A 26,966-nucleotide genomic window follows, 5' to 3' on the forward strand; every position below is an offset into this window, starting at 1 on the left:
AAAACCTCTTGACGAAGGACAATAAAACAACTAGAATATCACAATGAGAAATAAAACTGGTGTGAAAAACTAGAACTAATATCACTATTCAGACAGTACAATATAAAAACAGGCTATAGATTGCGAACAACTGAAGGTAGATCACCATACTAGAGGCTATGGGACTTACAGTACTTTTGCTACCTGCATGGTCCCTAGCTGGATTTGCACCATCCCCTCAGCTGCTGGTGATTGTATGCAAGATTAGTCACAAATTAAAATAACAGAAATACTACGGCTACAAGAAATGGAAGATTAAATTTGACTTAAACTGTTTTGGGACTTAAGAGGGTATGTTAATATGTTCTGAGCCTTGAGCATTTTTCATACTCAGGTGTCACAGCCTATGGTACAACATTGAACCTTGGGGTGTAGCTGATGTGATAAATAAGTTTGGGTATCCTACTCTTAGAAGTTACTGAACAGCTCACACTGACAGAAAGAGACCCCCCTCACGGCAGTGAAAATGAATAAAATTGAGTATAGAGCAGTAATTAAGTTTTTAGTTCTTGAAAGAAACTCGGCGAAGAACATTGAAGAAAAGCTTTCAGCAGTTTATGGGAAGTCTTCCCCTTCATCTGCTACCATCAAACGATGGGTCAATGAATTAAAGCATGGTAGAGAGAGTCTTGCAGATGACCCCTGTCCAGGTCACCCAACAACAAGCACTAGTCAGGAAAACATTGACAGAGTGCATAAACTTGTGCTGGAAAATCGTCGAATCACAGTCCACGAGTTAGAGGAGACCACAGGCTTGGTTTGAGGACCAAAATGGCGCCTTCTACAGAGATGGCATCAGCACCTGGCAGAAAAGATGGAACAAGTGTCTTGACTCACAAAGGGACTATGTTGAAAAATAAATGTGGTTCATACCAATATTTTGTGTTTTTCTATGCAAGGCTCAAAACTTATTGACATCCCCTCGTATGTACCCTCTCAGGAGGACAGTAATTTTACAGTACTTCAACACCCTTTTGAAGATACAGCCACTAACAATCTCAGTTACTAATTCAACTTCCAATCATAAAATACTTATTTATTTACAAGTCAGACAACAAATCCATTTTTTTAAAAAGTGCAGTAATTAAATGAGAAGTTACATTATTAAAAAAGTCTTTCATAGTTCTTGATTTGAAATAATTGTCCCATGTGATGGAATATTCAACACTGTCAAGCAAAACATGCTTGACCATGATTATTTCATCACAAGGGATGCCGAGCGGAGGATCTTTGCCTTTCAGAAGATATTCATGCATATACCTGGTGTGGCCAATACGACATCGTCGTATAATGACCTCTTCATATCTGGACTGACAACTCAAGTAAGTGTACCTGACATATGGTTTTATTTCATGTAATTTATTAATACCTACATGGGTATCCCACTTCTTCTGCATCAGATCTCAGATGTAAGATATAGTGGTAGCTCTATAATCAGTGTAGGTAATAAGAAGTGGTGTCACACATTTGTTGAGTGCTGCTTTAGCAGCAAGGTCAGCCGAAGTGTTACCAGAGACACCAACATGACTGGGTAACCAGCAGAAGACGATGTTGTATTGGCCAGTAGCAAGATCATTATATAATTCAATAATTTCTGTTAAAAGTGGATGTTTACAAGAAATATTTTTAATAGCCTGAAGGCAAGAAAGGGAATCTGAAAATATGATATATTGTTTATATTTGGGGTGTCTTTGAATATATTTTAGAGCTGTTAATATGGTGTTTTTCTTCTGCAGTAAATATAGAGCTGTTATTTAGTAGGCATGTTGTCCCAATACCAAAATCTGGCAGGGATGATACAGATATGTCGAATCACAGACTGATATCTCTAACCAGCTGTGGCTGTAAAACCATGGAACGTATGGTAAATAATAGATTAACTTGGTATCTTAAAACCAATAACCTGATCACAAATATTCAATGTGGTTTCAGGAAAAATCGTAGTACCACTGACCATTTGGTATGTTTAGAATCCTTCTTTAAAAATGCTATAGTAAATAAACAACACACTGTATCGATTTTCTTTGATCTCGAGAAAGCTTGTGATAGACCTGGAAGCATGGTATTTTGAAGGATTAACATGATTTATTTTGTTGAGAGGCCATTTGCCTCTTTTTATATCAGAGTTTTCAAAAGACAGGCAATTTCAAGTTCGAGTGGGTTCTACCCAGTCCCCACAACTTTTAACAAATCTAGTGCCTTCAGGCATTTAGCTTTAAGGGATTTAATGTGTGATGAGAAGGTTAAATGAAAATCGAAAATTAAGCCCAAGAACTTGGCCTCCTTGACAACTTTAATGAGAGTGCCATTTAATGATAGTTCAGGGTCCTTATGCAGCTTATATTTTTTACAAAAATGTATACATTTTGTTTTGAATTTAGAAAATTTAAAACCGTTTTCAAGACACCATTTATTGATTTTATTTAAACACAACTGTAATTGCCGTGAAATAGTATGCATATTTGCATAGTATGCATATGATTAAATCATCCACAAAAAGTTATCCATCGATTGAATCATTTAAAACCTTGGATAAACTGTTGATCTTAATACTACTGGTAAACACATATAAGGTGATCCATGACCTGACAAATGACCCCAATTTGCATACTTGGGAACGCCCCAAAGAACAATCCACTTGAAACAAGAGGGAGACAGGTTGTCTGATAAATATCGAGAAGTTAATTTTCCCTGTGCGTTTCACGCATGAATTGTTATAGCACACTCGATTTGGGAACAGGTACAATCCAAACGAATTGAACCAACACAATATACTGAGCAAATATGTTTAGGACCACCGATCCATTTCACGAAGCAAATGACATTTTCCTGGGGTTTTTTTAACAAAATTGTTGAATATCTAAAATGCTTGTCAATACCCCAATCATCTATTTGTCTTAGTCTTAACTAAAGGTTAGCGTGGAATATCAGTATCTTATGCCTGAAATTGTAGTCTTATCATTCGAAGGAATATGCAGTGTTGTTTTAATGGGTAAAGTTGACTTTTCGTCTGCTAAATATTAAATAGATAATAACTACATATAGTTAATTGTGGTTCATTTAACTATTTAATATGTTAAAAGTTATCTGTTACTGAATGGTGGTGGCTAAATCAGAGTAGCAAGGGGGAAATATCCATAATTCCGCTGGTGATCGACCGGGAATACATGTCTTGGAATTTTGGTATGAATTATCATTTCATGGTATATGCATGAATATCTTCTGAAAGGCAAAGATCCTCCGCTCGGCATCCCTTGTGATGAAATAATCATGGTCAAGCATGTTTTGCTTGACAGTGTTGAATACTCCATCACAAGGGACAATTATTTCAAATCAAGAACTATGAAGGACCTTTTTAATAACGTAAGTTCTCATTTAATTACTGCACTTTTTAGAAAAAATGGGTTTGTCCTCAAACCAAGCCTCAGTAGCAGCAATAAGCTCATTATCATACTAAAATCTACGACCACGCAAGTGTTTCTTGAGATTTGGGAACAGATGGTAATCACTTGGTGCCAGGTCTGGACAGCAGGTGGGATACCTCAAGGTTTCGTACCCGCATTTCTGGACAGCAGCGGCTGCAAAGCGAAAGATGTGTACTGGAGCATTGTCTTGATGTAGAAGAATACCACTTGATCTTGCCCCGGCGCTTCTCCCTGATTGACTGTTGCACTTGCCTCAACAAGTTAGCGTAATATTCCCCATTCATTGTTCTTCCTTTTGGTAAGTAATCTATGTGGATGACGCCTTTGCTATCCCAGAAGACTGTTGCCATTACCTTCTGCACTGATCTGGAGGCTTTGAACTTTTTGGTCATGGGAGAAGTGACATGTTTCCATTCCATGGATTCTTGTTTGCTCTCAGGATCATAGTGGTGGATCCAGATTTCATCACAGGTTACTAGCCTAAAGTGAAAATCTTCTGGATTCTTGTTGTATCTGGATTCTTGCTGTATCATGGAGTTGCTTATGTTGACCCTTGTTTGCTTCATTTCATCTGTAAGCATTCTTGGCACCCATCTTGCGCACACCTTAGACATGACAAGATGTTCAGGAAGAATTGTCTCGATGGATCCGTGTGAAATGCCTGTGGTCTCCTCTAACTCGTGGACTGTGATTCGACGATTTTCCAGCACAAGTCTATGCACAATGTTTTCCTGACTAGTGCTTGTTGTTGGGCGACCTGGACAGGGGTCATCTTCAAGACTCTCTCAACCATGCTTAAATTCATTGACCCATCGTTTGATGGTAGCAGATGAAGGGGGAAGACTTCCCATAAACTGCTGAAAGCCTTTCCTCAATGTTCTTCGCCGAGTTTCCTTAAAGAACTAAAAACTTAATTACTGCTCTATACTCACTTTTATTCATTTTCACTGCCATGAGGGGGGTCTCTTTCTGTCAATCTGAGCTGTGATGGAAGAATCACAATTAAGCATAGCCTGCTTGACTGTGTTGAGTATTCCATCACAAGGGATCAGTATTTTAATTCACGAACTCTGAAGGATCTTTTTAATAACACAAGTTCTCATTTAATCATTGCATTTTTAAAAGAATTAGATTTATTGACTGGATTGTAAATAGATAAATATTTTATTATTGGAAGTTTAAATTCATTACTGTGCTTGTTAGTGGCTGTATCCTCAAAGGTGGGTTGACGTACTGTAAAACTATTGTCCTCCTAAGAGGGTACGTAAGTCCACAAACATTCAAAGTAAATTCAAACTTTCCGTGTTTTTAATCGTAGCATAAGTGTCTTTTTATTTGCATGGCTAGATTTCCCAAATTGCTGATGGCTGAGGGGATGATGTAAATCCAGCTAGGGTCCATGCAGGTAGCAAAGGTACTGTAAGTCCCCATTGTCCCTAGTATGGTGATCTACCTTCAGTTGTTAGCAATCTATAGCCCATTTTTATCTTGTATTGTCCTCTATAGATAAATTGTTTTAGGTATAGTTACTAGTTTTATATTCTCATGTGTGATATTCTAGTTGTTTTACTGTCCTTCGTTGACAGGTTTTAAAATAGACATATATTTCATTTCAGTATTAAATGTTCTCGTCACGATATGGCTGAGATATTGCCGATGTGACGTTAAATATTAACTCACTCACAAAGAATGATCCATGAATGTACCTGACAAATCATAAATGGTATCATTCTGCAAAGAAGCCTTGGAAGAAATGCCTTTCGACATTGAACGAGTCACTGAACAAGAAGGAAAAATACCCAGAAATTCATTCTCCAACTTTTATGTACTATCTGAACTCTCCAGCGAAACAGTGACAATATTTATTAATAGGATCAACGTCAACTTTAGCCCCCATAAGATCATTACTGATCAACAAATCGACACCCGGAACTGGGAGAGAGTCAAGAACACCAACTTTCACCTCACCTGAAATCAGATCTGAGGTCAAATTCACAAAATGGAGAGGAGCAGAAGAATTTCCACCTATACCCTGAAGCAAAACATCTGAGTTAGCTGAAGATTCATCAGAAAAGGGCAAAATATCCTTCAAAATCAGAGATTGAAGAGCTCCAGTATCCCTCAAGATAATAACGGGCCGTGGGGTAGAATTATCTCCCATAAGTGACACAGAACCCTTATACACAAACTGCAAAAACTCCTTCCGAATTACAAAATCTGGAGACTTACTCTGACAGACAAAACTCTCCTCAGAACCACCTGGAAAGAAAGGCTTAGGTGCGATGGACACAAAAGCATTTGGGGAACCTGTAGCCTGATTTTTAAACTGGAGTTTGTGACATGCAGAAATCAAATGACCTGGTTTCTTGCAATATGCACAAAAAGGATCAGTACCACTGGTAGTCTTAGGCTTAGACTGAAAAGTATGTGACTGCTTGCCTGCATGTCCTGAAGTCTTAACCGGGGAAAAGCCCTTTTGGCCAGAATACTTTGTATTTCCCGGAGACTTAAAAGAACTCTTGTGAGTCAAACGATAATCATCTGCCGACATTGCTGCCTTATGTAAGTCATCAACCTTTTGTTCATCCAGATAAGTCTTAAGGTCAGCATGAACACTCTGCTTGAAATCTTCCATCAACACTAACTGTCTCAAACCATCACAATCTGTGACATCCTTAGACCCACACCACCTATCAAACAAATGTTTCCTTTTCTCTAGCAAACTCTACAAAAGTCTCATTGTCCCTTTTGTGAGCATTTCTGAATTTCTGACGATAAGCCTCAAGTACTAACTCATAAGCTTTCAAAATTGTTTTCTTGACAAGATCCTAATCTGAGCTTTTTTGTACTGATGAAGCTGAATAAGCATCCTGAGCTTTACCCTTCAAAACAGTTTGCAACAGCATAGTCCATGACTCCCTAGGCCACTTGAGATTTTCTGCAAATTTCTCAAAATGTAGAAAATATTTGTCAACTTTCTTCTCATTAAAAGGGGGTACAAGCCTAGCATGCCTTGCAATGTCAAAAGTGGAAGAATCTAAAGGCTGAGAAGGTTTTTCAGAGCAATTTCTTTGTCAATTTCTAATTTCTTCAATTCTAATTCCTTTCTGTTTCTTTCCCTTTCTATTGCCTTCCCCATCTCAAACGTTTTCATTTCCATTTCTAATTTTTTCATTTCTAACTGGTCTGAACATTCCTCTGGCACCATTTCCAAAACATCATCTTCAAAAACTCCCTCATCAATATAATGATTCAGCACAATTTTCAAAATCTGAAATTTCCTCATTGCAAGTTTGAGATGTGAAGAAACTTGCAATAAATCTGATTTCCTCAACTGAATAATTGTCTCAGAGTCAGGGGACAATACAAACTTCTCAAGTTCAAACACCATTTTGCTTGTTCCACAATTAACTTGTTGCAAAATTGCAGAAATTTGGAATATATTTGACAAAAGGTCACAAATGACAAAATGAATTCCATCCCGGACGAGCCCCCAATTTTGTTACAGTTAAGAATTTACCGTGACAAACTATGTAAGAAATCCCCTGTGAACCAGCAAAACAGAACAAAGACAAGTCGTTAACTTTCAAATTCTATTATTATGCAACGAGAGCAAGGTATACAAAGTCACAAGTCAATATAACAATGCTGATTACAAATTCAAGAGAGACAAAATCCAAGTAAATGGGTCACAAGATATATATAGCAGCAAACTCACCAAAGTCTTGGTGTGAGAGAGAACAGCTATGGCAAAATGTAAAAACAGTGATTGGTGTGACAGCAGGTAATGTAGGCCAGGCATTGACGGGATTTCAAGCGTTGGCAGTGATGTAATGCAAGCAAATATGAATGAGTGTCAGTGTCACCCTCCGCATGGCAACCAGCCTATATATATATTTACTAAGTCATTTCCCGAAAGTTCAGGCACAAACGAACATCATCAACACTGTAGAATGCCCTCGAAGAAGTTTCCCAGAAGTGAGACACATAGAAAACTAGGAGCAGATAAATTCCGGAAAACCAGAATGCTAAAAGTGTTGACCAGCTATTAAAACGAAATAAGGTTTAGGAAGTTGGTCATAGAGACCTTGAAGATCAGACTGCTGGAGTGTTGAAGAAGGTGGAATATACAGAGAGCATAGTTGAAAGGTAACGTTAAGAGTAAGTCTCACTGCAACAGCATGTGAGTGTTACAGGACTATGGATAACATCCTGCTTTACAAGGATTGCATATAATTGAAGACCCTCCAGTGGCCCTGTCACCCGAAAGTGAAAAATAATTGTATGAAACGAACTGACATAAATCAAAAGTATCTGTCTGCTTCAAATAGGTTTCCTGCAGACAGAAGGCTGATGGTGCAAAATCCTGGATTAGTAGCTGTAACTCGTTGAAGTTGGTCCTTAACCCTCTACAATTCCACTGTACTATAGTTTTGGAAAGGAATATCTTTTAGGGGCATTCATAGGGGACCTACCCCACACTTTTTGGGTGGGTGACAAGCTGTGTGCCCTTTGATGGGTGTATTCGGACACTTCCATGTCCTCAAGTGAACCATATTTATTATGAAGTTGAACTCGATTTTCTGATCCTTTGGATACTCTGCCACTTTGAAGTTTTTTAGAAAGATCTGGCCTTGGTTTGGGTTTACTTTTAACGCCCTGTTTGACATTTGCAGTTGGTGGTATCTTCTGTGGTGTAGATGTGTCACGATTACTCAAAGACTCAGATTGGATTTGGGCTGAAGCTGTTGTTTTGATGGAAACCTCCCAGGAGTATTAGTTTTCACCCATGTCAAGTCTGTTTGACAGGTTATTGATGTACTTTTGACGTTGGACTGTTTTAGGTTTGTATCTGATAGCGGTCTAGTTACTGATGCATACATTTCAGTTAGTTCTGGAGATTTTCAAGTCTTTTAACATCTGCAAAACTGATGTTTCTAGTACATTTAATTTTGTTAATCTCCATCTGTTTTTTCCTCACCGGGCACTGCTTGGAGGACGACGAGTGTGCTCCAAAGCACTACCTATTCCCCACCCACCATGGAGTGTCAACATTGACACGGGGGGCAATGTTTTCTTTCAGATCCTATACGTCAGCTTAAGCTCGGCTGTAGTGATTTGAATGTGGATGAAGTAAATACACACGTCTAACAACCCTGGATGCGCTTGTGGATACCACAAAGATACTGTTCATTATCATTTTACATACAAGTTATACACTGCTTAGAAATAATTCCCACTTCTATCCAAATGGACACAATCTCCAAACTGTGTTATACGGAATATACCCACAAACAACGATGTCAATAAAAATATAATAGAGTCCCTTCATCAATATAGTTTTAAATCTAAACGATTTCATAAATTAGTTTAGATAATTATATGCAATCAATCTATGAAGTGCAGCTGCAAGCTCAAGGTTTATTTACACCTACAACCATATAATTGTATCCTGTTCATGTGCATTTTATTTTAATGATACGTGTACTGGTGTGGTATTGACATAAGCAGAGGTCTGCTTGTTTACTAGACCAGGAAGGAATAAAAATACGCTTAAACCAAGTTAAATGTCTCCATGCTCAGGTCACAATGTGACCAATCAGTTGATAGAATCGGACAGATTTTTCTACTCATCTAATTGAAGTAAGGGCCCAAGTGTTGTGTTGGGCAACAGGAACACCTGGTCCTGGTTCTTCCAGTAACCGCAACCACCAGGATCCTATACCGACACAGGGACGCAACCCAGGGCAAACACTTTGGTGGACCAAATATCCCCACTGGTTCACAACAGTCATATTGTTACCCAAGACCCACCACAAAGAGATGGCTCTTCACAAGTGCCATATTGTCCAAGAGCCCATGGAACCAGACTGATGAGGACCTTTACAGGACCTTTTCTACCACTGCAATGGAGTCAAAACATTCAAGCTTAGACCTTCTTGCACCGGAGGAGGATTTGTTTCTGTGACGAGTAATGTTTCAAGCAGTTCCATCATGATTGAAGGATACATATAGACCTAAAGTGTGCTTCTCACTATATATTGGGTCGTCTCTTGTTTTCCCAGAATAACCGCATTTGAGGTTTTTGTTTTAGAGGGACAGGTTTTACTTTTTATATGGACATCAACATTCACGTGATACATCAGTGTTTGAAATCAATTGAAAAATATAGTTCAATTTTAAACTCCCAATACAAATCTTTTTTCGAAATGGAATTAGAACTGCAAGTCTCTTAAATCTCTGCAAAAATTCTTAGGCAGACGCTGTACTGCAAAGCCACCGCACCGACGAAGGGGTGGGATTAAATGATCCGCTTATAGTTACTATCATTAAATTGATTTTACGCGTGATTCAGTTATTGTTATGTAACTTCATTAAATGATCATCTGCAATGTAACTACCCATCATTGACGCTACACTAGTATATTTTAGAGAAAACACTTCTCCTCGGTTTTGGTAGCCCCTCAAGATTCCCCTCCTCCGGTTTTACATTGTCTACCAAAACCTCGGAAGCGTGTTTTCTTCTATACATGTTAACGGAGGCGAAATGAATGTTACTGTGACAGAGTGAGAGAATCGGGGGATGAGATGTCATGGTGTGGGGAACCATGTCCATTATTGGAAGGACAAATCTCGTGAACATACAGGGAAATTTAGCTGCACTTCGTTATCATGACGAAATTCTTCTACGTCATCTTCTTCCTTCAGCAGACTTCCGAGGTGAGATATTCCACCAGGACAATGCACAATCATACGTCGTACATGGTACAATGCATTTCATGCCAACAAGAATGTAAACATCTCTCATGACCCTCAAAGACACACGATCCCAACCCTTTCGAACATTTGTTGGACCAATTGTACGACTATGACGGCCTCAACCTACAACACGTCAACATTTACCCAAGCATTGGATGAAGAATCAGTACATTGACCATTGATTCACTGTATGCCCAAGTGATGCAGAGATGTAGTTGCTGCTGGTGGGGACATAACGGATGCTGACCTTGAGATGATGTTGCAGCAGACACCTACTTCATATTGGTTCAGGATACATTAGGGGCGGTGGGGTAGCGTAGTGGTTAAGGTGTTCGCTTGTCACGCCGAAGACGTTCGATTCCCCACATGGGTACAATGTGTGAAACCCATTTTCTGGTGTCCCCCGCCGTGATATTGCTGGAATATTGCTAAAAGCAGCGTAAAACTTAACTCCCTCACTCACTCAGGATACATTATACGAATGTATATTATGAATAATGTGTGTGTGTGTGTGTGTGTGTGTGTACATATATATTCCCTTGAAAATCACATATTTTTGCTTTCCATATAAATTTCCATTAAATAAACTGATTTTGAATTTAACATAAACATACCTTGATTGTATCCAGTTGTGTTTTATTGTTTCCACAGTGTATGTATATGTATACATACGTGTGTAAATTATATTATGTGTAGAACGTATTAATTCCGCCTCATGCAGTGCATAGTGTTAACAAAACCTATTTAGACTGCGTGTAGGTCAGAACTATGATAAATACATTGATGATATTATTTCTGCTGTATAGTTGCATACGAAAATTACAGAGCTCAGGTTTCACCATTTTCCACTCACAGTTCACTGACCACTGGTTTCCATGCTAATCCTTTAGAGAGTTTGTGTCAAGTCAGACCCATTGGTTGCTTATAATAGATGCATATTCGAAAACTTACATAATTGAATGAACCTGATATTCCCAGATGTCCGACCCAATTAGACCTTAACATCGTCCTCTTGCTTATGTTTCAGTTGTGAATCTCTGCAGTGCCGTGAGGAATGGTTGCAGTCAAGGGTGTTTCCCCATCAGTCAAACCAAGCGTGTTTGCTTTTGTACATATGACTACACACTTCAAAAGGATAACAGCACCTGCCGGAAAGGTATGTTGGCATATTTCACTGATCCCACATTCATGAAAATGAAAGCATCTTCCTTGAGAGTCCTTCAGGTTAGTCAAAACCAAATGAACCTTTGAAAAATATCAATAGAATATGTCTTCCTGCAAATGATTATTTTGCAGCCAATGTGAATAGTTGCTCTTTATTGTCTTGTCTGACCTCAACCACAGTTGGTTGCCATCACTCCATTAGAACAAGGTTTCTAGCCTCCCCTCCGAGGAAAAAGATTTTGCTGCAGAAGTTTAGCTAGAGTTTATTTTTTCACCTTTATCCGTTTGTGCACAAAAGGATGACACCTTTACACTGTAAGGGGCTACATGTTCTCAAACATGTTATTGAAAGCCTTCTCTATTGAAGTTCCTTACATACAGAAATCTTGATGGACCCTTCTTTTTGTACCCAACTGAAAACCTATCGGTTTGGAAGAAGACTTCCATAAGTACTTCGTCTCCTCATATAATTGTCATCACATATTTCGGAGGACCTCAAATCCTGCAGCCACATCCACATTGGCCACTCGAACGTCACGTGGAGATTTGCTGTACAGTCTTCTTAATGGGTTTATTAAAGGAAGGACTAACAATTTCTTCACATGTCCGGACTAAATAAGTATTGAAACGAACCGAGTTGTTTTGCCATACCTGAAGCAGTATCTCAGACCCAACATCGACAGTCCAATTACAAACAATTGATACAGCACATACTGACCCACATCTCCATCATTTGGACACACCCCATCATTATGGTTATGTCTGTGGATTTAGATTGACTGTCCTTAGGGCCAGGATATATCAATATCACATCGGACTACTGGTTTCTCCGGGCCATTCTCGACAATAGAGGTCAATAGTCAAGAATGAACAGCACTGTGAGATGCACATACCTAAACGTTAACGAGGGTATTGAATTTCACTGGGAAACTATCATCTGTGACTCGATGAATTGAAGTATGAGAGATGCATATTCCAAATCTCGTAGCCCTTATTAAACACAATTCAACCATTTAGGATCTTTATAGTCTCTTAGGCTTGCCTGCTTAAACACCCCATCTTGATAGTGTAGGATATACAAGGTGTCTTCTTCAGGTTGATCAACTCCCTTCACATCACTTAGGTCGGTAAGTGTGATTTTGGGATGATGACTGGTCATTATTATATATTATTACAAGATAGTTTCCAATTGTTTTCTTGATAATCTCACAGGGGTGCATTTCAACCCCATGAGGTGTACCCCCAAGGAGGTTTTCTGGCAGGAAGATCTTGATGAGTGATATCGTGCCTTCCACAACCACAGTTGTCCCCCTGCAGACTGGTGTGGGAGTCGACACCCACCCTCACGTAAACAGTGCAAATGTTAAATTGTTGTCGTTTGATCCATTTGATTCCCATGATTTCGACTTCATACTGCGATGGTTCCCCTAGGTATACTTGGAAGACCAGCGTGAAATTTGAGGGTGGTCTTTCCAGGATTTTTATCACACTGGCGGATTCAGACACCAACTGCAATGCCATGTTGTCGTTACCAGGTTTACACGATAGCATGTGTGCCGCCATGTTCGAGACTGGGCTGCACTTCTGTGCTGGAATGTAAGCCACGAGCAGGGTTCCGTTGTTCACAACTTTGTTTAGGTAGTTGTCTTTGTTCTCCATGAACACGTAGGGGAGTAGGACTAATTTGGAGAAACCAGTCGACTTGAGCGACAACACCCATTTGTCATCGTCAGTGAAGACGAGGGAATATGGTTATTTTTGGTGATGGCAGACGCATTGCTCCCAAGATCTTTGTCGAGTAGTTTGCCCTCGAACAATGGGTGTACAGTCCACCTATCATCACTGATGCGAACAAATGTCGAACCTAGTGTTGACAGCTGCTCCTGAAGTATTGGCTATATCAGTTAGGTGTCTACCATCATCACCAATGAGGGGGACTTCGACGCATTTGTAAACGTTTTTAAACTGCAAGGCGTACAATTTACCATCTACTCCGGGAGCGTCCCCAATGTCGGAGATCCCCATGTTGACGCATTTTCCGGGGCCTTGTGCCACCTTGAATGTTGACCGTCATGCTCAGCTGACAGAGATAAATGCACAGCTCTCGATACAGCACTAGATTGTGTAACTTCATGCCAGTGATGGTCGTTGTAGGTTTCATGTCATCTGGCATCATCCCAAGCAACCTCGCCAATGGCCAGCTGAGCCACAAAGGGGTTTATTCCGTTGTTGGTTAACACCACTGTGCCATTTGAGTCATTTATTTTGAGTTCAGTTCCCAGGGGTTTGAAGACATCATCGTTTTGCAAACACATGCTATAGTTGCCGTCGGTTATCTGGTTGAGGATGCCACTGACGAACAGCTTGTTGTTGTTGATGTTGGTCCATCGTGGGACGTAGGTGATATCGCAGAGTGTGACTTCGAGTTGACCAGACATATTATCGATCACGTGCATCAGCTGAATGGACTCACCGCTCGTTATTCCTGTAAGTGTCACTTACATATTGGAAGAATATTCATCTTTGGTTTAGCAACCTGATGCTATACTGGCAGAATCAAGTCAATTTCTCAGTGGGGTGCTCGACGACTGGATGTGACTTGACGTTGACAGACACTAGACGTGATGAACTGAGTAAGTCTGTGTTACCGTTTCATGTCTACTACCATATCAGACGTATTCTCAAAGAAATATGCCTGCCAATACTCCAGGATAAGGTGTGGAATGCAATAAACAACCCATATGATAGATGGGCATACAAACAAGTTTGCAATGAATTCGGTATCGACCCAAAGACTGTCTGGCGTTTGCCATGGCCGAACCACAGATTAGGCATTCCAATCGTTCACAACAAGCTTCTCACGAAAGCCAGCTACGACGTGGCTGTAAAGTGGGGTTACAAGTCATATCATTATTTAAAGACAAACAAGTGGTACGACTGTTACATGACTTTCGACGACAGCAAGGGTTACTGCGTTTGGAGGTTCAAAGAAGGACCATTTGGAAAATGTTTATGCTGGATACATCAAAAGGGTTCAGTCGTACCATCCTCTTGAACGACTCTATTCTAACGTACGTGTAGGCTGTGTTGGCCTCAAAGATGCAGCCGCGCTCTACTATCATAGGTAAGGGAACCGCTTACAATGTGTGTGTCGAATGTGGAGGATACTATAACCAGCCCGGGCAGCCATCAAGTGATACCAGGACACTTTGCAATACACCTGGTCAAAAGTCGACTATGCATTGGGCTGTACCTGGCCCTGAGTGACATGCAATGAGAATACACAAAGGGGTGGTGGGTTACAACAACGAAATAGTCATTGCCTCGGTGTAAACCCAGATGCCAATGTGGTACACATTGCATCTTATACAGGTGAAACTGGAATTGTGGCTCCACCACCTACGAAATCCAGGGTTAAACCAACACCAGAAAACAACATTAATAGTAGGTGGGATCGCTGTCGGCTTGTCACAAATTCCTTAGCGGCCAAGTACACCAGCCCAGCCACGGTGATGGCCATGTTTAGGAGTTGCTAGCTGATGGGGGATCCAAACGAGGCCTCCAGATCGCCACCTCTTGGGGGTGTGGGGACATCAAAATCGTCCTTCTCAGCTATTATTATTAAATATTAAATTTTTATAGCTTATGTATATAACAATGTACGGGAGAAAGTAAGATCCTTTCTGAAGGCTAAGAGAGCCTCTAGGCGTCAAAGCTGTGCATCATTCAGTAACCATCACAAACAATCTGAGCAAGATGGATCCGAACCAAGCACTGCTGGTTTGATTCCCCAACCTTGGCGAGAATGACGTCATAGTGCCCGGCACAACATGACAAGCATTCAACATCGCGTTGGCTTCCAGCAATGACAAACGCGAACTCATGTGAAATACAGTATGGTTCAAAATTATTGAGAATAGCTAAAGCATTTCATATTATTAAACGAGAACAAATCAGATAAAATTGAATGTATTGTGAAAGGGAACTGACCTTTTCATGTTGTGTAGGTAACAATTTAATATTTTATCAAGTCTCCTTGAGCTTCACGGCACAGTCTAAGACGGGTAGGCATACTTCCTATCAGAGAGGTTAGTGTCTCGTGAGTTATGCTGTCCCAGTATCGGACCACTTCTCTCTTCATGTCTTCAATTTTTGTCAACCCCTTTTGATTTACACATTCCTTCATCATCCCCCAAATGTTCTCAATGGGATTTAAGTCAGGACTATATGCAGGAAATGGTAATGCAGTCACATTTTTCTCCTGAAACCAATGCTTGGCATGTTTTGCGGTGTGTTTAGGATCATTATCTTGCTGCAAAATCCAGTCATTTCCATAAAACACATGTGCACTTGGAAGGAGAAAATTATCTAATATGTTAGTGTAGCGTTGACTTGTCAGATTTCCCTCAAACACAAACACCGGGGTCGTTCCTAATAAGGATATCCCTCCCCATACATGAAACTTTGGGCAGTATTTAGGTCGTCGATACAACGGTGCTGACGCAGATTTTGTCCATATTTTCACATTATTGGGATATACCCATATTGAGCTTTCATCAGTAAAAATCACATTTTCCCAGTCAAAGTTTTCATGTGCCAAACACCACTCAACACGCCTGTCTTTATGTTCTTGTCTCATGAGAGGAGAAGGAATTCCAGTCTTTTTCTCCCATCCAAGATCAATCAAATTTCTTCTAACTGTAGATTTTGATACAACTGTTGATCCCCTTTCTAGCATTTCATACCTGATTTTGGAGATGCTTGCCCTTTGCTTTTTAGACGCTAAAATTCCCAGCCGGACGCGATCTGAGAAGTCCAATTTTCTGGGTCTCCCTGCTCCTTTCTGGTGCCCAAAATCCTTTCCCTCTTTAAAATCCTTCCTAATTCTATACACAGTAGAAAGAGGAGTTCCTGTTCTCTCTGCCAATGTATTTACATAATCAATTCCTTGATTACACAACTCAAAAATCAACCTTCTTTTATCTTCAGCAGACATTGTTGACAGTGCTGAGGAAAATGACGTCTGCTACAAATTCAGGGGAGGTAACTCTAATTGTACTATACTCAGTAGGCCAAGATGAGTTACCTCCCTTATACCATTACTTAGTTTTAAGTATCAGTGAATCAGTTGAGGTGTTAGGATAGGTCAAAGTAAGAAGAAAAATTCTCAATAATTATGAACCAGACTATATAGGTTTTACTGTTACACGGATCTCTGGAATAGCAAGGACAAACGTGATAACAGCGTGTGCCAAGGATTCGATTTTGTATTCTGCTGCACTTCGTGCTGCTCACGTAGCATGCGCCTTTCTACCTTGTCATGCTGGGTGATCGGTTGGAATATGAGCTAATGTTAAATGACTACAGCAAAGTTGTGCTTACGCCCAATGGTGATAAGACCAGTTACCACCATCGACAACATCTCGCAACATCTAGAGTATGACATGGTCACAAGTCTGGAACTAGCTAGGAAGATTCAAAACCAGTATTCTGGAAGGCTGTCCATCCTCTACGATCGCATTCTACATCATAGAACAATCATACGGGACAAGAGTTATACGCTATGGAATATCAACCTGAACATGCCAGCACGATTGCTGAAAGGCAAAGAAACAGCGAGAAGTTTTTCAACCCTGGAATCACTAACGTGGAAGTGCCCATCGAGGGCGTGCTAAACCAGGTGTTCAACCAAGGCATGAGGGCATACCCCAGCAGTGGGATGAGATGAAAAAGCTACCGGCCATCACCCACACGTAACCAAGGATTTAGCTCTACACTCCATGCAGATGCAGACAATGGGAGATCATGCAAGCCATCTACTAGAGACCACTGCCGGGGGTACCACAACTATTCATGGGGGCTATGGGAGAATTCCACCCATTCCTCGCGATCTTCACTGCGCTATAGTGTGCTGTCAGACGGGATGTGGAAATTCTGTGTTCGTACTGGATTAGCTGGAAGGCTACTACCGGGATGTGTTTGATAACATCGTTATTTACTTTACACATGAATGAAACGTACATGGAAAGACCTTGGGTGATGAGTGACCCTGACGTGCACAAAGTCGACCCAGAGACGTGTCTGAGGGACTGGTTGAAGGCTTACCATATGAAATTTAAAGGGGAGCATCGACTTCACTTGTTGGAAGATTTAGAGACTGCTGCAGCTATCATATTGTTTATGTTATCACAGCAAAAATAACTTTGTTTCTGGACACCAGAAACCTAACTGAAACAAAATGGAAACTTAAGTTTCAGGTAGGTTTCCAGATCGTTTCTTTACGTTTCCATCAAGTTTCCGGTAAATGGAAACTCACAAATTACCCACAATCCGGTAGGACTCCAGTGAGTTTCTGTTAACCAGATTCCAGTAGGGGCTCCAGTGCGTTTCCGTTACCAGAAACCTAACTGAAACAAAATAGAAACTTAAGTTTCTGGTAGTTTTCTGGATTGTTTCTTTACGTTTCCATCAAGGTTCCGGAAAATGTAAACTCACAAGTTACCGACAATCCGCTAAGGCTCCAGTGAGTTTCCGTTGCCCAGATTCCAGTATGGGCTCCAGTGTATTTCCAATACCCAGATTCCAGTAGGGATCCAGTGAGCTTCGTTACCCAGATGCCAGTGGGGATCCATTTGGTTTCCGTTACCCAGATTCCAGTAAGTTTCCACTGGGTTTTAGTTACCCACATTCCAAAGAGGTTCCATTGGTTTTCCACTATTCTCTACTTTCAGATAGTTTCAGTTACTTAATTCAATTAGGTTTCCCACTGATTTCCGTGGAGTAGTGCACTTTACCGGGGGCACATTTTCCGATTTTTTCGCTGTGCTTGTGGGGCTCGAACGCTCTAAGCAGGGTTCGCGGGATTCCAAACGGGTGCTAATTGGGCTAATTAGCGGACATGCTACCTCGGACTAACCCTAACCCTAACCATAAGGATCTAGAGGGGGGTGCCCAAGGGCTAAGGATCTAGAAGGGGGGTGCCCAAGGGCTAAGAATACAGCAGCACGGTACAGTGAAACTGATCAGTAGCTCTACAGAGCGCTCTCGCTATGGCGCGCTCGTTAGCAAAGATGGCGGCAGTTCAAACAAAGACTTATGGGTGCTGAATTATTTTCTAAATTTTATTTTAAACATGTCACTAGTCTGCTTACCCTCCACAGTTTCAGAGAAACAGTGATAACTGCAATATGTGTTTAAACGAATTGTTTGTTTTCACAATGACATCACATCTTGGGATGCCTTATTCATTCCTAATCAAGTGCTTCCGGTTACTTAGACTGGCTGCTAGGTGGGCAGCACTTGCTTCATCGACTGTGACGGATACAGGGAGTGGGCAGCTGTCTTCCTTGGCAGGCATTAAATAAATGAAACAATGGTATCGATGGATGTAGTCAGGTTGTATTAAAGTATTCCAGCAATGTAAGCTTTTTCAATAACCAAATGCCAAAATTGCCCAACAATGATTCCCATTTAGCATTTCTTATGTCTGTACTAAATATTCAAAGTTCTATATCAAGGTATGATGTATTGCATATTGTGTAATGTATGGTTGGAGGAACATCAAAAGGAATTATCAACTGAGTTAAGATAACAAACACAGATGAAATGATTAACCGTTAACAATCTAATTGATTTATTACTTTTATCTTGCACAGCGGATTTGTGAAAAGGGGGTTACCCCACTGTGCCACCTGCCTTTCTTTCAGGGTGTGAATCAGTCATCCGTAGTTAACTGACTAAGGGGGGATTAACAAGGAATTAAGTACAGCCTGTTCTGAAATTTGTTTTACCACAGCATATAACATTCACACATGATACTTGATCCCTTTAAACTATAATATAAAACACCATGCGAACATGATACATGGCATACATGATACTCGCATTTTCGTCACCATTTCTCGGGAATGTTCACGCTAGTGCATGGACAGTATATCTTTTCCCTTTTATGATGATCTAGCAAGTGTTATGTCTTGAAATATTTACTCCGATTTTCTATGAAACACCTGGGATAGTCATGACTGCTTATATTGCTAGAATGTATCAATAAATAGCAGTTCGAAGCAAGGCGGTGGAATCAGCTGATTACCATGCTTTGTCGGTTTGTTGACGTTTTGCAATCGTTAATTTAAGTTTGGCACTAGATGTCTCAATATCACACATTTTAAACTGCGGAGTATTTTCATTGTATATGTACTCAAATTGCTTTAGTATTACAGTCGATGCATGTAACTCACGGCAGCAAGGAGCTGATGGGGTGCTCGAAATGAGAAACACAGAAAGTCGTCTTGCGTAAATTTCATCGGGTCATACAAGATGGGATTGAGATTTTTGACAGCACAAATATTTAGCAGGTAGAGAGAGAAGTGAGAAACAATGGTCACGTAATTGTAAGATAACAGTAACGGATGAATTATGTCGATCATCACCTACATGGAGCCTTGCAAATTAAAATATGATATACATGGGCATAACTAAAATCTACTTTTTTATGTCTGTAATGGTTTGTGATGCGTGAAATATAAAATCACAGTATGGATAAATAATGCATAAAACACTGCAACTTTCTACTGCATTTTAATTATCCTGAATTTTTGTATAAATTAAAATGTTTTGCTTTTTTCTTAATTTCTAATAAAAGGATAAATCATTAAGATATTGATTTATTAAATATAATATTTCAGACACAGAAGATGCAGTACTACTAGGATAAGTACATATGCACAGGCACTTACCAAATTCTGTCTTTTGTTGCATAACTAAAAAATTACAAACAGTCATACTGATTATAAATTTCAATCTCTAGTATAATAAACGGCAGTTGTGTTGTGGTGAATGGCAGTGTTGAAGCAACAAAGGTTTACATTTTACTGTTGTGTCTTCATACAGCTTGCCTTCACAATAATCAGATTATTATAATAGTCATGAAAAAGCTGATATTGTATTTATTAGAGCTAGCTCTTCGTGTTAAAGTAAATTGATTTTTCAAATTTTAACACAAATGTGTAATAAAAAGTCTGAATCTTTTCCCACTTTACATTGTAGCTGCACTGTGCAATGTTGTATTTCTATCTGAGTTTTTGTATGATGATGTATGTGTACTTTAATAATAAATTACAGATGCACGACTTTATTCAGCCATTGTAAATATTATCTGTTAAATTTGTGAAAATATAAATAAATGCATAAACATATCTTCATGGAATAATATGGGGTTAAATTCGAATTATGTCATCAAAACATATTTGATTTTAAACACATTTTCTTTGTTAATTCTTAAGAAACCTACATAACCTAAAGTTATTTTAATAACTGTTGAATGAAAATGAGAAAACAAAGTTAAAGTTACAGTTAAAGTTGGTCTGTCATGTGAAATATTTGTCAATATAATGTTATCAAAACAAGAAACACATATGTAATTCTGTATTATGCGTATCATCTTGGGAGGTCAGAATTATATGCTGTTTGTTGAGACAAATCTCTGTAAGTGACTATTTATATTAAGAACTTCATGTTGTGTTAATTTTTTGTAGAATTGAATCAGTAAATTCATAAAATATAAAATGACTCACAACACTGAATGATGGACTTAATTTACAAGGGGTAAATATTTTATTGCCAAATATAATGACGGGTGTTTCTCATGCAACTGAATAACTTCTTTGATAATAGGCCTATAGTACTTCTATAGGTATACATAAGAATACATAGTAGTGTCAGAATTTAAAACCAAAATGGATTCAGATGAATGAGGAAAGCTGCTGAAAATGTAATTAATATATTCCTAACTAACTGTTACATTCTATAAGGAATTTCTTCAATTGTCAGGGATGTGTAATAATCACAAATTGGTGGTAAGACCTTCTAGGGGATAGTCGTTGGTTGCATGTGTATCTCCGAGTATCTCCAATTGTTTACATTGAGATCGGTGGTAGTGTGGGAACTATTTGTTGAATTTTAATGCAGCAATTGTTAATGAATTACCGATGGAAATAACATAGGGGTTGATAACATATAAAAAGAATTGTCATTGATGCTACGACACCCAAGACTTGTAGTGCCTCGTGTTCTGTCATAGGAAATGCAGTGACAGTATACCAATTTTTCATTGTGTCTTCCCTCTTTACGTATATCGTGTCAGTTCGTACAACACTTGGAAATTAAACAAACGATGCCTTTCTAAACCCAAAATCAAAGCGAAACGTGTCAGTTAATGACTTTTCGTCGTAAACAATCGTTTTTTCAATGAAGGTGACCACAGCAACACGTTTACTGGGTTTGGTATTTACATGTAGGAAGTGGTTGCAGTGCACTTTGAGTCTGGAACCAGACCAGAAGCCAGAAGGTGGACCGTCGCTTATATCATTTCAAAAGGAGAGTTATCGCCCCTCGCAACAAAAAGATCTCCCATTGCTGCTGGGGCTAAGAGTCAGTTAATGCCATGTCACAACACGCCCCCACTAAATTGTCAGGTGTTCGTTGAGAAGATACACCAATGCGAAAAAAAAACCTAAAAAAAGGCACTTGACACGGAACATGTCTTTTGTCAGCTGCAGGTGAATAGCATATTGTTAGACTCTTTCGTGTGAATATTGATAGGTACATTCCCCGAACAAGGTAATGGCCTAATGGTTAACGTTAGATTGTTTTAAGTTTGATATCTATGTTTTGTTTTCTTTCTTCTTGTAATAACATTTTAAAAAGTCATTGCATTTCAATTTTCTTTTCACTATGAATTTCTTCTATGCGAGACAGACAGCAGGTTACACTTGGGGCAAATGTGTGTGAAATCAGATTCACTTATGTTTTGTGTACCCTAGAACAAATTTTATAGATTTACTAAAACAGATTTGTTGTGTCTTGTATGATGTTGCTGTACAAAATATAATTCTGCCCCAGAACGTTCACGAAAATATTGTCCTTTTTGGTACAGTTATTATTATGTAATGTGCCTGATCACTCCCAGCGACTGTATATCAGTATGTACCACGTTGAGAAATATCACAAATGGAAACTGAAAACCAATGGTGTCTTGTTCAGTAATTCCTAGGCTTAAGATTTTTCCTAAGTTTCCCAAACAAGACCTAAAAGAGACTGAGTACAATCTTAAGTTTCCATCTTCTTTCAGTTAGATTTCCATTGTCCTGAAGTTAATATTATTGTATGTGACAATATCCTCTATTTGAATTCTGGTGTACAGAAACACTAAGACCACTAAGTTGAACATAGCACATTGGCAGTTTAATGTAGGTTTCGGGATATATGCATTTGGAGTCACACTTATTTTTCTACAATCATTTCATTCAACATCTCACTAATGGAAACCATCAGTGATGTTTTCCAGTTGTTTTGCGCTGTGGAAACTAACGATGATACTTTCCTGTCAGTTTCCATTTCTGGAAACTAACATTGTTGGTTTCCCACGTTTTCCAGACACTGAAAGTAATCTTGATACTTTCTGCCCCAAGAAACTGCCGTAAACCAATAGTAATAGTTTCCATTAAATTATATGGTTTGACAAACTTATCTGACATTTTTCATGTAGGTTTCCGGAAATCTCGAAATCTTAATATTATTTTTGCTTTGTTTTGTCTTTCGAAACTATTTTGCAAATGTAACAGCACATAAATATAGTCCCCAATGGAACAGCACCAAGCTAAGCTTGTCAGTTCAGATACACAGAAATGTTGTTGTTTTTTCAGTTTCCAGGTACAGAGACCTAGCAGAAACCTACATTACCCTGTATTCACTACAGTAGTTCTTCTTACTATGAATGTTTCAACGAACTGAAACCAAGTGGAAACTCCTAAAGACAGTTTCAGTTACAGAAACATGATGGAAAGGCTTGTTAGTTTCAGTTTTGTAAACTTTACGGAAACTCTCATTGCGTGTTTCACCCAGCGGAAACCTACATTACCCAGTATCCGTTGGGTTTCCGCAAAAAACGGAAACTAAGTTATTTTTGCTGTGTATATAATAAACAACCCAGCCCACCACCCCCAATGGGGGTGTTGGGTAAACCCCCAATCCGCATATTATGTTATAGATATATATATTTTCTATATTATATACAACATATCTGAGGGGAAATCGTTCATCAAAGACGCATAACATGTCACCGTGGTCTCCAACAGTCGACTATCCAGATAGATTTCAACTTGCAGGATATGGGAATGCTTACTATGAACCTTGGTATGGTGAAGGCCACCAAGGACGTCTTCGTGAAACAAGGTATTATACCAGAAAATATGTATATATAAATGGATAAAATAACTATGATGGTAGGCCCTGGCATTTTCTGGTAGAAATTCCCTATTCTCTAAACTACGGGAGTCGAACACAGTAGAGATAGAAGCGGAACGAAAATGGCATAATATAGCCATGGAGAAACTGCAAGCCATGCAAGCCGAGTACGTTAAAAAACGTATGATGACACTCAATTACATTAATGAACAAATCCAGCGTGAGAATCATGCCGTTAAAACGTTCCACAATGTTGATGAAGCAGTGATAGTATACTACCAGCTAACCAGTATGCAAATCAAACCACTCCACGAGCCAGCACTCGCTTCCTACTACAAACCTTCTGAGGAGCAGAAAGACCATGAATTGATCTTTCTTGGGTGAGTGAGTGAGTGAGTTAATATTTAATGTCACATCGACAATATCTCAGCCATGTCATGACGAGAACATTAAACATTTAAATGAAACATATACATGTGGTAAAATCTGTCAACAGAGGACAGTAAAACAACTAGAATATCACAATTTGAATTAAAACTAGCAAGGAAAGTTAAAACTAATATCACTATTTAGACAATACAATATAAAAACAGGCTATAGATCGCCAACAACAGAAGAAAGATCACCACACTAGGGACCACGGGGACTTACAGTACCTTTCATCGTGCTTGGCCTAGCTGCAACTTTGTGTGGAATTAAACTAATTTATCTACTCATATAAGTATACCAAATTGAGAGGACCCACACTGTGTCGATGCAAATTCGTACTTATGGGACAGACAGAGATCTGCAGCAGGGGGGAACACGTGTGAAGGCTACTGCTCTTTTCAAAGGAGAAGTGGCCATCACTGGTTGGTGATGGTGATTAACCTATAATATGTTGCTGGAAAATCACGTTTCAACCCAGGATAGATGTGTATTTCAACACCTTGGTACAAGACATAGAAGACCCCATTCCGCTTTTATATTTGGGGCTAGGTACGGTAATTACAGGTTCTCACTAGACATAGCTTATTAAAATAAAAAAAATAATGGAAAAGTAATTTTGATTTTATTTTTATTTATTATTTTATATTTCATGTTAGAGAGTGATACACATATATGCATATGCACAGAGAAAAAAATATTTACATATTAGAGACTTATTCAGATACACATATATGCATGTGCACTGAGTAAAAAAATAATTGAATATCCTATTAGAGAGTGATATACATATATGCATGTGTAGTGTCTACTGTCCGAGAGCTCAGACAGGCTGCGAAAGCACTAGGCGTAGCTGGTTACTCCCTAATAAGGAGACCAGAGTTATTTAGATCACTTGGCATACAACCCCCTCCAATGGTGAAGCAACTAAAACTCTGAGCGAAAGAGCTAGGGCTGACTGGTTAGTCTCGTATGAAGAAAGCCGCCCTAATCGAGACGATTAACAAACCAGTAGTGCACTGAGACAATGTGAAACAACTCAAGCAGGAAGGCAAAAGAGCTGGGGTGAGTAGGTTATTCCCGTGTGAGAAAGCCAGAGCAAGTCGAATTATTGCATCAGCATAGAGCTGTTGATATAGAGTTTGTGTGCACTCATGCTGTAGGTAAGTATCGGCATGTTGATAAAAACATAGACATCACCGACATCGCTGATAGCGTTAATGATGAACTAAATAATTTGGGAAGTATAAAGTTTCAAAGCACACTGAAAATGTCACCCAATAACGAGCAGAATGGGGTCACTGAGTGTGTTCAGCCTTACTTCCGAGGTAAACAAGAAGTCCTGACTGCCAAAATGACTATAGATGGGTCAATCGATAACAGTTTTCAGCAGATACGAGAATACCTAGAACGCTACAGGCACATGGATTCAGGGTGGGCCATTGATAAAATCGATAAGGTATATCTAGACATAGGTAAGGGTCGTACCTAGCTTTGCCTCCTTACTTCAAATCAAAAACAGGCCATGGTCAACGTCAAGAATAGAGGAGACGATTGCATGAGGTTAGCTATCAGGTCAGGATTCTTTCTAGCTGACATTCATTCTAGTGGGGCGGTTAAGGCAAAAATTGTGCACTTTTGGTTAAAAGCACCCACTTTTTCACACTTATATATTGAACCATTCAGAACATTTCTGGATATGGAGCCACCTCAGCAGCGCCCCCTGGTGGCAGAAAATCCAGGATGGCCACCAATCTGACTGAAATCTCTAATGATGTCAGTCTATGCTCAATATATCATAAATTATCTTGTCACATTCTTTGTTTTCTTTCAGGGTTATACTTAACCCTGCTCTATATATTCCTAAGTAATATGCAGTGCCATCTGGTGGTGATAAAAATCCAAGATGGCCACCAAAATAGCTTAATTTTCAGAATTTGCCTTGTACTGCATATGTTGATATCAATTTGTAAGTTGTTAACGTTTGGCTGTAGATAGATTGATTTAGATAAATCTAATATTGCAGAGGAGACATTTTGAACAGCAAAAGATGAAGGAATATACTTGTGCACTTTTATGTATGAACCCAAGAAAGCCACCTTACATTTCTAGAGATTTGACCACTTTCTTTCTGCACTTCCATAATTCTTGATCAGTCACTTGAAACACTTTCCTTCACATTGGCACAAAGCAGTTCAGGTCAGACTGGATTTGTAACATTTACAAATGCCCGTGCAAGACTTCTTGCAGGTGCAGTGTATTAGTTCATGACACTTTTCTTTTGAATGACCAAGTGTTGTCCACTGTGGTTTGCATGTATTATTACATGGCTTCTTCCAGCCCGAGTCTGAAGGACTCGACAGGACTGAACATTTGACAAGTACTTGACCCCATACATGTCTTAGGTTTGCCTATGTAGGCGGAATGTTTTCAATGGGCCGTCTTGAAAAGGGATGCTGTCTGGCTTATTGACATCCCAAGCCACACTAGTTCTGTTATACCTAAGGATGACAAAGCGCTCAAGGAGCTGCATTGTATTGACAGAGATATCTGCTAGGGCATCTGCAAGTGAAAGGAATGCTGTGGTGACTTCTGGATATGCATTCCAAGTATTCCAAGCAGTTTTTTTCCCTATCCCAGCTATAAATAAAGTGACAACCGGTGAAGGCATGAAATACTGACAATGCCTTTGATTTCAATGGACCACTTGCTATTTCACGTGCAGCTATATATCTGCTGTGCTTGCCAACGCCAAATGATATCCATACTTCATTAACTGGTATCTTCTTGATGTTTGTTAACGTCATGACAACAACATATGGGTCGGCAGTCCTAATCATGATCTTCTTGTGACCACTATGTGAAACAGCAGCTAGGTGCAATACAAGACGAGTGCCAGCTTCTTCATGT

At 39.4% G+C, this 26,966-nt stretch overlaps 1 protein-coding gene across 1 annotated transcript in view; it reads left to right on the plus strand.

Annotated features, from left to right (window-relative positions):
• Positions 1-26,966, plus strand: part of LOC137298235 (uncharacterized) — a 692,490-nt gene that overhangs the window by 622,721 nt on the left and 42,803 nt on the right. The window contains exon 29 of the mRNA XM_067830406.1: positions 11,251-11,379. Coding sequence (XP_067686507.1) covers positions 11,251-11,379 — 129 coding nt within the window. The remainder of the gene's footprint in view (positions 1-11,250; positions 11,380-26,966) is intronic.

Source organism: Haliotis asinina, chromosome 10 (assembly GCF_037392515.1).
Source record: "Haliotis asinina isolate JCU_RB_2024 chromosome 10, JCU_Hal_asi_v2, whole genome shotgun sequence".
NCBI lineage: Eukaryota > Metazoa > Mollusca > Gastropoda > Lepetellida > Haliotidae > Haliotis > Haliotis asinina.